Raw genomic sequence first — 14917 nt, 5'->3', positions numbered from 1 at the left:
TCACTTTGTAGACCAGGCTGGCCTCGAACTCAGAAATCCGCCTGCCTCTGCCTCCCGAGTGCTGGGATTAAAGGCGTGCGCCACCACGCCCGGCTCGACCTTGGGTTCTTAATCCTCCTGCCTCTACTTCCCAAGAGTTGGGATTACAGATATGCACCATTGTGCCATGTTAGAGTTTTAAATAAAAAAATAAAGTATGGGGACTGCAGTGATGGCCTACTGGTTAAAAAGTACTTACTGCTGTTGCAGAGCACTTGGGTGTGGTTCAGCAGCCACTCACATAGCTGCTCATATAGTCATCTGTAACTCCAGTTCCAGGACCTGATGCCCGTCATGACCACTTTGGGCTCCTACATGCATATGATCCACATTTACACACACACACAAATGAAATAAACTTGATGTATTTATTGTGTATGCACATATACTCAAGCATGACGTGATACACACACAGGTTGTGAGTGTGAAAAGAAAGTTGTGTGAGTCTTCTCTTCCCTGGGAATCAAGTGCAAGTCATGAGCCTTGGGAGCTACACGCTTTACCCACTGAGCCACTGGCCAGCCACAACGTGTGTATCTCTAGTTCCTAGATGAGGGTATGGCCATAGAGACACTTGAGCTTTAGTTGAATAAATGAATGCCGTGAGCTGAGCAGGAATCTCTCGTGTATAATAAGCCCTCCTCCTTTTCCCTTTAACTTGGTCCACTAGCCTGTCTCCTCCAGATGGAGCCAGTGAACTATGAACGAGTGAGGGAATACAGTCAGAAAGTCCTAGAACGACAACCCGATAATGCCAAGGCCTTGTATCGGGCTGGAGTAGCCGCCTTCCACCTGCAAGACTATGACCAGGCTCGACACCACCTGCTTGCTGCTGTCAATAGGCAACCTAAAGGTAAGTGAGTAGGAACATTAAAGAGATGAGCATATATAAAATTGTCAGTACAAAGAAGTGATGAGTGATGAGGACGGTAGTGCTAATTGCTGTGTAATTGACATGGCACACTGTATACATCATGTATTGAACTATATGCACCATTTGCATTATTATGTACAGCTATTACAAAGCAACAGAAAAATACTTCTTAAAGAAAAAGAAGGGGTAGGGATGGATAGGGGTGGGTGTGTGTGTGTGTGTGTGTGTTAGTTGGTAGGCATGCACAAAGCTCTGATTTCAATCCTCAGCACTGCATAAAAAGCATATGTAGTGGTGTGCATGCCTGTGGTCCCAGCACTTGGGAAGCAGAGGCAAGAGGATAAGTGTCTGTTAGTTACATAGGGAGTCTGAATATGGCTGGACTATATATATATGTGTGTGTGTGTGTGTGTGTGTGTGTGTGTGTGTGTGTGTATGTGTATATATATATATATTAAACTTCATATTATTTTAAAATTATACTGGGCCAGGCATGGTCACACATGACTCTAATCTTAGCATTTGGGAGGCAGAGACAGGACTTTTGTGGGATTTTTGAGGTTTTTTGGTTTTTACTTCTTTGGTGTGAGGTGGGGGTTGGAGTGTGGCAGCCAGAGGATGGCTTGTAGGAACTGCTTCTCTCTTTCCACTGTGTGGGTTCTGCTTGTCAGCCTGGCTGGCAGCAAATGCCTTTACCTACTGAGACATTTTGTTAGTCCATGATTTTGTTCTTTTGAGACAGGGTTCTCCCTTCATTGCCCAGGCTAGCCTGCAGCAGCATCCCTAGTGCCAGCCTCCCTGAGGAGTGCTAGCTTTACAGGAGTTTACCGCCTCACTCAGTATACTCCTGTGCTCTTGTTTCCACAGGAAAGCAACTATTAGTCCTGTCTATGTCCTTAGGAATATTTATGCTTAAACAGGCATATGCGTTAATATTCCCTGTATCAGCTCTATAGACCAATGGTTTATATATACAAGCCTGTTTCTGTTGATTTTGCTGTGTTATAGATCAAATGTAGGGCCTTGTGCCTACCCTGCAAATACTCTACCCCTGTGACATCCCAACCAGTTTATTCTGTATATGTAAAATATCTACTACCACCCTACCCCTTTTCTGTTTTGCCGCTGGGAACTATACTCGGGACATTAACACCTACCAGGTACTGCACCCACGTCCTTTTAGTTAAATTAACTAATTTATTTACTTTGGAGTTTTGTGGGACAGAATTTCACTAGAGATCAAGCTGGATTGAACTTGGCCATCTGAATACTGGCATTATAATTGAGCGCTACCATAATGGAGATTTTAGGAACTTTTTTGTTTCTTTTTGTTCTGTGTGTGTGTGTGTGTGTGTGTGTGTGTGTGTGTGTGTGTGTGTGGAGACAGGATCTCCTGTAACTCAGGCTCACCTCAAGCTCAGTTTGTAGCACAGGCTGGCCTTGAACTTCTGATCTTCTCCTCTACTTCCCAAGTGCTAGTTTAACAGATATGTACCACTATACCCATTTAGGAGTTTTATTTTAAAGCTCCTACCCTTTATAGAAAAGAGTGTTAATGGATCCCTGTAAATGAACTTGATCATCGCTGTTCAGCCTACTCTCCAGACAGGAGCTGGCCTTTTGCTCTACATAGTATTTTATCATTGAGCTCAGGTAACTCCAGGTGTGACTTAGAAAAATAAGCTACTAACTGGGAGAATTTCAGATTTGGCACTCAGTTTTCAGTACAGAAAGCACACTGAAGCAGATGGCAGGTTCATTTCTATATCATTTCTGTATTGTTGGTTTAACACTGAATATGGTGTTGTTCTCTTTGCCCCCCATTTTATTTTTTTGACAGGGTCTCTCTTCTTTTTCCTAGCTGTTCTAAAATTCACTGTGTAGACCAAGTTTACCTCAAACTCGGGTCCAATTGCCTCTGCCTCCTCTGTGCTGAGCTTAAGGCCACCAAGTCTGGTGCTTTCCTTTTTTCGTTCTTTTTTTTTTTTTTTTTTAAAGATTTATTTTATGTTTATAAGTACACCATTGCTCTCTTCCAACACACCAGAAGAGGACATCAGTTCCCCTTATAGATGGTTCTGAGTCACCATGTGGTTGCTGGGAATTGAACTCAGGACCTTGGGAAGAGCAGCGGGGCTCTTAACTGCTGAGCCATCTCCAGCCCTCCTTTTTTCATTCTTAAAGCCACTGCTGGAAGCTAGAAGCAGAGGAACTCCAAACATAACAGTGTAATAAAATTTCTCTAAATTAGATGAGTGTTAAAGCCACTACAAGCTAATGAAGGAATAAAAGCCATTTTTTGTTTGTTTGTTTTTATGGTTTTTCGAGACAGGGTTTCTCTGTGTAGCCCTGGCTGTCCTAGAATTCACTTTGTAGACCAGGCTGGCCTGGAACTCAGAAATCTGCCTGCCTCTGCCTCCTGAGTGATGGGATTAAAGGCGTGTGCCACCATGCCTGGTGCCATTTGTTTTTATTTCTTGACTTACGAGGAGAGCCTGTAAGTTCAAGATTAGTCTGGGTGATACAGCTGACTACAGTTTTGTCCATCCCCAGATACCCAGACAGGATTTCCCTGGCTGTCCTGGAACTCCCTCTGTAGACCAGGTGGACTTCAAACTTACAGAGATCTGCCTGCCTCTGCCTTCTGAGTGCTGTGATTAAAAGCATGCACCTGCCTCTGCCATCTCTCCAGCCCCTTGTTTAATTTTAAGCTGGTTTTGGTGGTAGAAGCAAAAGAATCGGGTGTTCAAGGCCATTTTCAGATATAGATCAAATTCAAAGTCAGCCAGGGCTACAGAGTCTCTTAATAATAATAACTCATAGTGGCATTAAAAATAGAATTTACTATTATATGGAATAGTTGTGATACATTCAGAGTTTGGAGAACTAAAATAACTAGGAGTGTTAACAATGCTCTGTGGTCCATTTGTGTCATTATGGTCTGTCTGTAAACCTCTATTGTCTTTGAAGATGCCAATGTTCGGCGGTACCTCCAGTTGACGCAGTCAGAACTCAGCAGCTACCATAGGAAGGAGAAACAGCTGTACCTGGGCATGTTTGGTTAATGAAGAAAAGAGACATTTCTCAACTTGAACTCAAGTGGACAAGCAAAGGCCCATTGGGGAATCTGAGCCTCACTCAGCAAAAGGAGTTCACCCTTTACCTCTGACCCAGGTGGATTTCCATTGTTTCCTGTTCTGCACAAGCTCTTTGCTCCGTAGACCATCTGCATCTTTTATTGTCTGTTCCCTAGTGTATTTGTATGGCTTACAATCTGAGAACATTCATCGACTGTGGGTGGAATCAACTGTATTTGTGGCATAGATTTAGTGGGGTGTTATTAAATGTTCTCAGACACAGAGGAGAGGGCCGGTGAAGGGTGAGAGAGTAAGGACAGGCAGAAAGGGATCTCCTGTAGTATCTTCAGATGCTTTTGTTTTGCCTAGTGGGATTTTTTTTTCTTTTAATTATAAATTGAGCCCAAGTATATTTACATTAAAGATTTGAAATTAGCTGGGTGTGGTGGCGCACACTTTTAATCCCAGCACTTGGGGGAGGCAGAGGCAGGCGGATTTCTGAGTTTGAGGCTAGTCTGGGCTACAGAGTGAGTTCCAGGACAGCCAGGGCTACACAGAAAAACCCTGTCTTGAAAAACCAAAAAGAAAAAAAAAAAAAATTGAAATGAATGATTTTAGGGCTAAGGCTGTGGCTCAGTGGTAGATTGTTCACCTGGCACGAATAAAGGCCCTGGGTTCAATTCCCCAGTGCTACAAAACCAACCAACGAAATACCAAGAAATGAATCAAACTGTAATTTAAATTAATTTCTTATACTCCTTTAATATTTCAGACACATTCAGATTATTTTCCTCCATAAAAGTATCTTCTTTCTAGGCAGACCTGGTGGTACATGCCTGCAATCCCAGCACTTAAGAGTCTAAACCATGACAATCACGAATTCAAGGCCAGCCAGATCTTGTCTCAGAATTAAAGGGCTGGAGGAGATAAAAGCTCTGTGGGAAAACCTTGGGTTTAATTCCCCTTTCTGGTTTTTGGTTTGGTTTGTTCCCTCCTGGTAATTTCTAGTCCTTGCTATTGCTTGCACTCAGATCACTGACAAAGTACAACTTATTTGCCATTAATTTAGTCTTTTTTAAAAACTTCTGGAGTGAATGCCTGGGATACATGAAACCCTGTTTTTACCTTCTCTCTGACCTTGTGCCAAGAAGGAACCCAAATGCTGGTGCACTTTCTCTGGGTGTGTGTGTGTATGTATGGTGTGGGAGCTTAAACCCACCTTGCACATGCGAGGCAAGCACCCTGTTATCAAGCTACACAGCTAGTCCCACAGAATTTGGTTTTGTATTTCAGAAAGTTTCTTTGCGTAGCTTTGGCTGTCCATGTCTGAATATTTAATAGATATATTTCTAAAGTGTGTTCACTTTTCTGAAAGGCATTACTTTTGTCTTCTTGAAAGTGTACCGTAGGGGCTGGAGAGATGGCCCAGCGGTTAAGAGCACTGACTGCTCTTCCAAAAGTCCTGAGTTCAAATTCAGCAACCACTTGGTGGCTCATAACCATCCCTAATGAGATCTGACTCCCTCTTCTGGAGTGTCTGAAGACAGCAACAGTGTACTTACATATAATAAATAAACCTTTAAAAAAAAAAAGTGTACCATAATAAATCATGACCGAACCTGTTTCCTTTTCAGCTGTCACTGTGTCTTGCAGGTGCTCAGGACCTTACAGAGCAGAGACAGTACAAGGGAAGGAGTTCATTGCTTACTGTGTTGGAGGCACCTGATAGAACCCGTGTTACTCATGGGTGCAAACCGAGGGTTGCCTTGCCTTGCCTTGCCTTGCCTCTGTGGCATTCAGCTACTGGTGGCTGGTCTGTCATTCTGTTTACCCTGGACCCTCTTTATGTCATGGCTGACAATTAGTAGCTAAGACCATGTAGTAGGCCTCCACCTTTAAAGCAGAGATAATAAGCATGTGTCTCTAGCCATTATATAATCAAAAACCAAATGTTTCTTAGGGTGGGACCAACTAGCTATATAATAATACCTAAAACTCTCCTAATACTCTGTGCTTCTTTGTTCCTCCCCATAATTTAAATAATCTATCCAACAAGGTACAACAAAAGCTTTTCTACCAAACCTAAAAAAATCCAAGGACAGAACTAAGTAAAGTAGAATATTTTATCTTGCAAACTTCTTTTTCTTTTTTTAAGATTTATTTATTATTTATGTATTTGTAAGTACACTATTACTGTCCTCAGACACTCCAGAAGGGGGAGCCAGATCTCATTACGGATGGTTGTGAGCCACCATGTGGTTGCTGGGATTTGAACTCCTAACCTTCGGAAGAGCAGTCGGGTGCTCTTACCCACTGAGCCATCTCACCAGCCCTCTTGCAGACTTCTTAAACTGCTAAAGTTAGCATATGTCTGAGATTTCAACACTCGAGTGCTGAGGCAGAAGGATTGCTATAAGGCCAGTCTGGCTATATACTGAATTCCAGACTAGCCAGGGCTACCTAACAAAATCATGTCTTAAAAACTCAGATGGAGCAGGGCGTGGTGGCGCACGCCTTTAATCCCAGCACTCGGGAGGCAGAGGCAGGCGGATTTCTGAGTTCGAAGCCAGCCTGGTCTACAAAGTGAGTTCCAGGACAGCCAGGGCTACACAGAGAAACCCTGTCTCGAAAAACCAAAAANACAAAGTGAGTTCCAGGACAGCCAGGGCTACACAGAGAAACCCTGTCTCGAAAAACCAAAAAAAAAAAAAAAAAAAAAAAAACTCAGATGGATAAAATCCCTATACTGGTTTGGCAAAATTTTGTCATAGTGAGTCCTGTCACATTAAGTTAGAAACCCTTTTTAAGTTTCTACTCAGTAATTTTCCAGTATAAATCTCACCACTACCTCTCAATTATAAATATCCACTTGTCTAATTGGAGTCAATTAGGTCCAATCTCTGTGTCCCGCTGTAAAATGTAGTTGCTGTAGTTCCTATGCTGTGGCTGCCCCTGAATGGCCCATTTCCCATGCTTTGAAAAAGAATTAAAATCATTGTCATCTTGCATGTTTCACTTCTTCAGAGCTGGTTTTGCTTCCTGGCTGTTGTGTGAAAATTTGATGTTAAAGGAAGCTGTCTATTACATCAATGAGGAAAAATAAAACTGATATTCACAAATGCATCTTAGAAATGTATTTCACTGATAATTTCTCAGCCTTCCTGGCAGTGTCAGACTTATTCTGCAGCTCAGCGCCCAGCAGACTCAGTAAGTCACAGAAAAATGAAACCAAGCCTGACCTAGGGCTTGAAGAGGTCTGATGAGCCCACATTGTCAATCAGCCTCAGAGGATCCCTAAATATAAGTTCAGTAGTCTGTGGAGGGGACAGGCTCCAGCTTTACCAGGCTTTAAGCATTTCCAACAAGATTTGAAGGTTCTAAGTGAAGAGGTAGTCTTTGTGGTGCATGTGAAAGGACACACATGAGGGCATTTTGAGACCCACCCGTCATAGTTTGGCCTCAAGTTCTATTTACATCTTACCTGTGTTAGTGGTTAGTCCATGTGAGGGTTGTTATGTGTTAGCTTTGCAGTAGAGCACTTGCCTAGCACTGCCCAAAAATTATTTTAAGAATTTTCAGTTTTTAATGTTCCTGTAGCGTTGCCTGCACTGGATCTCACGGCAGTCCTCCTGTGTTGGCCCCCTAGGTGCTAGGATTATAAGCATGAGCAAGCATACCAGCTATCTTTTTTTATGTACATTAGTGTTTTGTCAGCTTGTATGTCAGTATGTGATGGTGTCAGATCTCAGAGTTAATTGTAAGCTGCCACGTGGGTGCTGGGAATTGAAAATGGGTCCTATGGAAGAGCAGTCAGTGCTTTTATCTGCTGAGCCATCTCTCCAGCCCTATTAGCTATCTTCACACACTGGTTCTTCCTAAGTTGCCCAGGCTAGCCCCATCTATTGAGCTCAAATGAGTCTTCTGCCTGAACCTGCCAAGTAACTAGAACTCCTGGCACGTTCCATTCACCTGCCTTTAAAAATGGAGGTTCATTTACTTATTCATGGATTCTTTTTCTTTCTCCTCTGTGCTAGGGCTTTATGAATGTTAGGCAAGTACTTTCCCACTAAGTTATACTCTGGCCCTCTGACTTTTCAGTTAAGTATTGGCCAAAGGCCTGACTAGCCCAGTAGTGCCTATTACTCAGATTGTCTAGAGAAACTACATCCAAAAGGACATTGTTCTTTACTTTGAGGAACTGATGTTCTAAAGACAACATATTATTTTTAACCCCACCCTCTACCTTTTAAGTGAGAAATCAGTAACTATAAAACTAGCCCTTTTGAAGGCAGCTGATTTTTTTTTTTTCCTGAGACAGGGTTTCTCTGTATAGCCCTGGCTATCCTGGACTCACTTTGTAGACCAGGCTGGCCTCGAACTCAGAAATCCACCTGCCTCAGCCTCCCAAGTGCTGGAATCAAAGGTGTGTGCCGCCATCACTACCTGGTGGCAGCTGAGAATAACTTTTACTATTTATATTTTGCCCTGTCTTGGGAGGAATTAAGGCAGTAATACATTTGCATAAATAAAATTGGAAGATAGTTAATGTAAGGAATGTGAGCTGGGCTTGGTTGTATATCCTGGAATCACAGTACTGACAAGGCTAAGGCAGAAGGCTAACCTGGTCTACATTGCAAGACCCTCTCAAAAGACCAAGGAGGCAGGCATAGTAAATATATGCCTATACTACCAGAAACCTCAGCATCTACATGGTGTTAAAGGCAAGTGGATCAGGAAGGAGGACAAGGTAATCCTCAGCTACTTACCAAGTTCAGGGCCGACAGGTCTACAAGAAACCTTGTCTCCAAAACCAGAAGGCAGGGAGGAAAAGGAGTGACTGGTATACAATTCACTTTTCATTCTGGGGAAGATGGGGTCCTCCCTTTTTGCTGCCTCCAACTGCCAAGTAGATAGGACTACAGGAGCGGCTGCCATTGTACTTGTATTCAGCTTTAGAATTTTCTCAGCAGCGAAACAACAACAAAACCCAAAAACCTCTTGCTTCCCATAGGGAGCTTTCTTTGACCAAACCGTTGCTGTTCAACTCAGTTTCCTCCTATCTCAAAACAGCAGTAGCTCAGTAGTTCTGAGTGCAAACGCTTGTTTTAGTTTGACCTTTTTCAGTTCCCCTTCCTGTTTGATTTTCATTAGGTCCTCGTGCAGGAGAGGATGTCTGTAGGGCACTGGCTACTCTGTTACAGCTCTGCCTTCACAAACTGCAAAGCTGCTCCATTTACTTTGAGCTGTTTCCCCTCATCCCACCTCAGCGCTTCACAGACTCTAGGCTTTGGTTTTTCTCACTCTATTGCCAATGCTTTACTGAGTTCTTTATGCTTTTTAGGCTGCTGCTGTTAGACTTTTACTTTCTTTTTTGGAATACTAGGGAACAAACCTAAGGTCTCAGGTTAGGTAAGCAATCAGTCTCCAGCCCCACACATTAGAAGTAAAAGTCTAAGATTAGATGACTGTAAGATCCCCATGGGGTTTCCTTTCCTGCTTTTGCCTTCTCAAGCATCTGTCATGGGTTTTCTTAGCTCCTGTAAAAGTCCCTCCTCAGGGGCTGGTGAGATGGCTCAGCAGGTAAGAGCACCCAACTGCTCTTCCAAAGGTCCTGAGTTCAAATCCCAGCAACCACATGGTGGCTCACAACCATCCCTAACAAGATCTGACTCCCTCTTCTGGAATGTCTGAAGACATACAGTGTACTTACATATAATAAATACATAATCTAAAAAAAAAAAGTATCTCCCCACAGGGTATATTGTTTTCTCTCAACAGTTTCTTATCTTCAGAGACCTCAATTCAAATTCACAAATAGGCAAAAATTTCTAGTTATCAATACATGACACTTTGTTGACAACAGTGTCTGTCGTCATAATAGCCAACCAAAGACCTTTCTAGGTACAAAGCAGAGGTGACAAGGTCAGAGAACAAAACCATTCACTCAAAAGAATTAGAAAACTACTTCTGGGGCTGGAGAAGTTCTGATCCCAGTCCCTACACACACACACACACAGTTCTTCAAGAGGACAAAACTACTTCTGGGGCTGGAGAAGTTCTGATCCCAGTCCCTACACACACACACACACACACACACACACACACACACACAGTTCTTCAAGAGGACCCAGGTTCAATCCTCAGCATCTGCATGGTAGTTAACAACCATCCATAACCCCAGGTCCAGAGGATTCCATGCCCTCTTCTGGCCTCAGATAACAGGCATGCATGTGGCACACAGACCAACATGCAGCCAAAACCCCACACACATAAAATAAGAATACAAGCTGGCAGAGGCAGGTGGATCATTGTGAGTTCAAGACCAGCCTGGTCTACAGTTCCAACTTCCAGGACAGCCAGGGCTACACACAGAAACTCTTTCTCGAAAAAACAAAATAAGAATACATTTTTATTTTATTTTATTTTATTTTATTTGAGATAGGGTGTGTAGCCCTAGGTATCCTGATCTTGTAGACTAGGCTGTCCTCAGAGATCCACCTGCCTCTACCTCCCAATACTGAGATTAAAAGCAAACTGTCTACCACTGCCCTGCTAGTAAATCTTTTCTCTTGGTTTTTTTGAGATGGGGTTTCTGTGTAGCAGCCCTGTGTAATTTACCACTACACCTGGTAAATAAATAAATCATAAAAAGAAAAAAAAAAAAAAAGGCCAGTTGGTGCTGGTGCACGCATTTGATCCCAGCACTGGGGAGACAGCAGGCTTATCTCTGAAATCTCGCCTCGTCTACAGAGTGAATTTCAGGACAGCCAACACTGTCATACAGAGAAACCCTGTCTCAAAAAAAGAAACCAACTTCTACCTGCCTTGAACGTTTGCTATGGACCACAATAACAAGCATATTGTCTGGAGTCACAAGCCAAGTTCAAATCCTAGTTTTCTCCATTACCAGCTCTATGACCCTGAACAAATGAATGAGGCCCAAGTCTCAAGTTTCCTGAAAGGGAGGTGGGCCTAATACCCCCATGAAGTTGTCAAAAGATGAAGCATGTGAAGTGGCCAATCCAGCCCAGAACACAAGTACAACTACAGCAATCCATGTCTAAGATTCTCTCTTTGTACTTTTTCTCTAAGTCTATGCCACCCTCTCCCTGTCTCACTTTTTGCCTCATGAGCAATTAGACCCACAAGCTTACCCAATATAGGTGTCAGATAAAAGAACTAGAGGGCAGACATGAAGTCATGTAAACATGTGGAAGAAACCAGCCAACACCAGTTCAAAGGGATAATTTCAGTGCTAGTTTTATGTTCCAGAATGTGGAATGAGCAGTTATACCTCAGGAAAATTCTCAGTGCCCTTGGAGAACTGGCTGACCTGCTCTGCCCTATGACATCCTGTTTATCTGGCTGGGCAAAGAAAAGGGTAGACAGCTTCGGCTTCGGAAGAACCTTCATTCTGCCACCCCGGAGTGATGAGATGCTTCCAGCCTTCTCTGTAGCCATCTAACAATGGTAAGAGCAGGCCTGGCATCAGTTCATGCTCCCCAAATGTTAATTTTTAGGACCAAGTACAAATTCTTTGGGTGGACCTCCACCACCACTGCTATGTCTCTCTGTCGTTTGGGAGCCAGAGAGGGACTGCGCCCCTAGAATGGTGCTAGCCTCTGGATCTGGTTTGCTGCGTTTGGCCAGGTCCTCATTGTGAGCCTTGCGGATGTGGCGGTAGAGGTCCCCTGACTGTGTGTAGCTTCGTAGGCAATAGCGGCACTCATAGGGCCGCTCACGTGTGTGCACTGTGGCATGTCGCCTTAGTGTATAAGAACATGAGAAGGTCTTTCCACAAGTCTTGCAGGTGGGAACATCCTCTGTAAAATTCCCAAAGCTCCCTTGGGCTGCTTCATACTCAGGAGGAGGGTAGAGTGGTTCATGCAGGGCTGCTGGTGCAGGCAGGGGTGAGGTTACCAGCCCTCGATGATACTGCCCTGGACCTGGCAGCAGATGGTATGGTAGATGAGATTCCGGAGGCAGGAAGTGGTCACTTGGCCCCACCTCCTCTAGTCCTGTTGCCCCTGGCTCCTCAAAAGCCTCTGCCTGTGAGGGCTGTCCCCCATACACTGCTCCTCCAGGTGGGAACAGCCCTTCTGATCCGTGGGTCTGTTCCTCTGACAAGTCAGCCTCCTCATCAGAGATCACAATAGCTTCTACTTTTACCTGGACCAGTTCAGCTTCAACTGGAGCTGGAGCCTGGGACAGAACTGGGGCTGGCGCTGGGGGTGGGGCTGGAGCTGGGGGATAGAAGCCTTGCAATGGTCCTCCAGTATCCCTTGGTTCCACCACCCTCAGACTCTCAGGAACCACATCAAGAGGAGTCAAGGGCTCCACCGAAACTCCTGGGAGGCCAGAAGAGAAGTAGTTTACAGGAATGGTCTCTGTAGAGCTACTTGGGCTGGCAAGAGAGACGGAGACATCAGCCACTGGTGGAGGAGGTGCCCGAAGATGTGATGAGTCAACCTCCATGCTTGGTTGTGTAGTGTCTGCCCCCCCAGACACCGGTGGCTCATCTGCAGGATGAGCAGTGGGTAAGGGAGTGGCTGGACCCTTCCATTCCTCTTTGCTCCAGCGGGCTGACGGTTCAACAGATGCCAGTAAAGGCTGTGGGCCTCGAGAACTGCCCGACAAAAACTCCAGACTAGCAGGATTGGTTTCCTCTTCCTTCTTGGTACTGTCTGCCTCTGCCAGAGCTCGGGCCTGCAATCGTTGCTTACAAACCTTAACAATGTCATTCATGTGCAAGTAGCTGGCGGCTGCCAACACATCTTCTAGAGGAGTATCTCCCCTAAGGGCCAGCTGGCCAGCATACATAAAGTCCAAAAGCAACCCAAAGGCTGGGGCCGTGACAATCTCATTGTGAATACACACCAGATCCCTCTTGTCCAATTCCCGCTCCTTGTAGAAAAGCTGAAAGAATGGGCTGCAGGAGGCCAACACAGCCCGATGGGCCAAGAACTGGGTACTACCAACCATCACAGTGCAGTCACAAAGGAAACCCTGGGACCGTTGCTCCCGCAGGCTCTGAAGCAGCTGCTGACTGTGTTCTGGGAACTCCATAGCACCTCAAGGAGGGAAGGGTGCCCAAGAGAGTTCCCTACCACTGGCTCCCTGGGAAGAAAAGACAGTAAGTTAGATAACTTCCATAGCAACCTCCACATCAGCCCTTAAATAGAGCTGGCCACCCAAGGCCTCTGGCGACATGCTGTCCCCCACCCCCAACCATGTTTCAGTTAACTGCCCTTCTTTTTCCACTATCCCACCCAAAGACCTGTTGGCTCCGCCCCCTGAGCCTACCCTTAGGAATCGTCCCCGCCCCTATTCGAAAAAAGCCCTGCCCCCGGAAGTCCCGCCTCCTAACCAGCCTGTGCTTCCTCGATTTTCAGCCGGTGCCTTACAGTGAGTCCTCCAACTAGGACTGTCTTTTGCGCCCAAGCTTTCCCGGGTGATGCCTTCACGCCCCAGTCCCGGAACTTCCTGCGCTTTTCCCTTTCGCACTCCAAGACTAAGGAATCCCAACGTAGGAACTAGCAGAGAAAGCTGAGCCCTCACCCACGACCTAGCAGCTACTAGGAGAGCTCCGCCCCTTCCCACCTCCGCTATCTTAATTGGCTCAAGCTTGCCCTCTCTTGTTGTGGATTGGCTCACTGTGAGCTGCCCCGCCCATCGGTAACCGGCTTCTCCAAATGGGCAATCCCTGCCATTGCTCAGGCGTCGAGGCTCACTATTGGTTGTTGCTCCTGTCCTAAACTTTTCATCCTCATCCCGCCTTCTTTCCCTCAGAGACCTCAGGATTGGCTGAACTTCTTCACCTGTTTCCCGTAGGGAAATTACCCGCCTGGGTGGGGCAAGGTTGGCACCGGCGCAGCGTATAAGGGAGTATACAGCCTGTTTCTGCTGCGGACGACCTAGAAGGATAAATATAACAAAATGGTGTGATATAGCCTGTAGGCCCACGTCTAAACCAAGCTCTGCCGAAACAGTGGGCAGTAAGCCACACCTCCCAAAAGTGCAGTTCACTCTTGCAGATCTGGTCCTCGAAAATTACAGGATGCGCCACTAGTTCAGGCTCAGTAGTGGTGTTAGTAACTACCTGTAAGTTTATGAAGATGATGGACTGTTCTGTAGACGAGTCCTAGTAAGGACAGGAATGGGACAGAGTCTAAGGATAGCTGTGTTGTTAAAATTTCTTCCCTGAGGTGGGCTGCTATCGAGATGTAAGGTCAATAAGTAGAGAAAACAAAACAAAACAAAAAACTCTTCTGTAAGGTCCTAAACCAAGGTACTATGCCACTAAAGTTCACCCTTGGGCCCCTGAGACTTTATTACCCTTTCTTACAGAGCCTAGGTGAGGGGTTACTTACAGGAGTGTGGGTGAGCCACTTCAGAAGTCCCTGGCTGAAGTGTGTACCCATCATAATGTTCCTGTAGCCATCTAGATGGAGCTCCCTCCCTTAGTCATTCTCTACCTATAAAATTATATATATATATATATATATATATATATATATATATACCCAGCCCCGGAGGTTCTGGGGTCATGTGCAATTAGGGAACTGGTTGAGAGAAGTGACTGGATACTCAAGTGAGGGTCTCATGACCCTCCACAGCCCCTCATCCTATAAGGGAAAGTTGACAGTGAGCGACCACAGCTGAGGTGGTCTTCTGCCTGCAGACCCAGCTAAAGTCCTGAGGAGGGTGGTACTTTGCCTCCTGTTTGGTCCCATAATACACGTGTGGTTATGCATGTCTACTATTGTACTGGCTAGTTTTGTGTCAACTTGACACATCTGTGGAGTTATCACAGAGAAAGGAGCTTCAGGTGAGGAAATGCCTCCATGAGATCCAACTGTAAGGCATTTTCTCAATTAGTGATCAAGGGGGAAAGGCCCCTTATGGGTGGGACCATCTCTGGGCTGGT

The 14917-nt window shown here is 45.2% G+C and overlaps 2 protein-coding genes across 5 annotated transcripts in view; one reads left to right on the top strand and one right to left on the bottom strand.

The window, feature by feature from the left end:
* Positions 1-4494, top strand: part of Ttc9c (tetratricopeptide repeat domain 9C) — a 9728-nt gene extending 5234 nt beyond the window's left edge. For 2 of the 3 annotated variants that reach the window (XM_029472586.1, XM_021152118.2), the window contains exons 3-4: positions 710-892; positions 3884-4494. In XM_029472586.1, the coding sequence (XP_029328446.1) occupies positions 710-892; positions 3884-3978 (278 nt within the window). In that variant the 3' untranslated portion in view covers positions 3979-4494. The remainder of the gene's footprint in view (positions 1-709; positions 893-3883) is intronic. The other variant, XM_021152117.2, reaches the window with a different exon arrangement.
* Positions 4495-10526: 6032 nt separating this feature from the next.
* Zbtb3 (zinc finger and BTB domain containing 3) lies at positions 10527-13554 on the bottom strand. Of its 2 annotated transcripts, none has more exons than XM_029472354.1 (2): positions 13358-13554; positions 10527-13107 (listed from the first exon to the last, which is right to left on the bottom strand). In XM_029472354.1, exon 2 carries the CDS (start codon positions 13054-13056, stop codon positions 11500-11502), a length of 1557 nt encoding a protein of 518 aa, XP_029328214.1. In that variant the 5' UTR covers positions 13057-13107; positions 13358-13554; the 3' UTR covers positions 10527-11499. The 2 variants fall into 2 exon arrangements, with proteins under 2 accessions (XP_029328214.1, XP_021007921.1); XM_021152262.2 differs by having other exon boundaries at positions 13395-13554.
* Positions 13555-14917: the final 1363 nt, after the last annotated feature.

This window comes from Mus caroli, chromosome 19 (genome assembly GCF_900094665.2).
Source record: "Mus caroli chromosome 19, CAROLI_EIJ_v1.1, whole genome shotgun sequence".
Classification (NCBI taxonomy): Eukaryota; Metazoa; Chordata; class Mammalia; order Rodentia; family Muridae; genus Mus; species Mus caroli.
Note: the sequence above shows the minus strand (reverse complement) of the source record. Positions and strands in the feature narration are given on the sequence as shown.

What these genes read in the sequence shown, in the direction of transcription:
- Zbtb3 (XM_029472354.1), bottom strand. Translation starts at nt 13,056, where the DNA reads ATGGAGTTCCCAGAACACAGTCAGCAGCTGCTTCAGAGCCTGCGGGAG.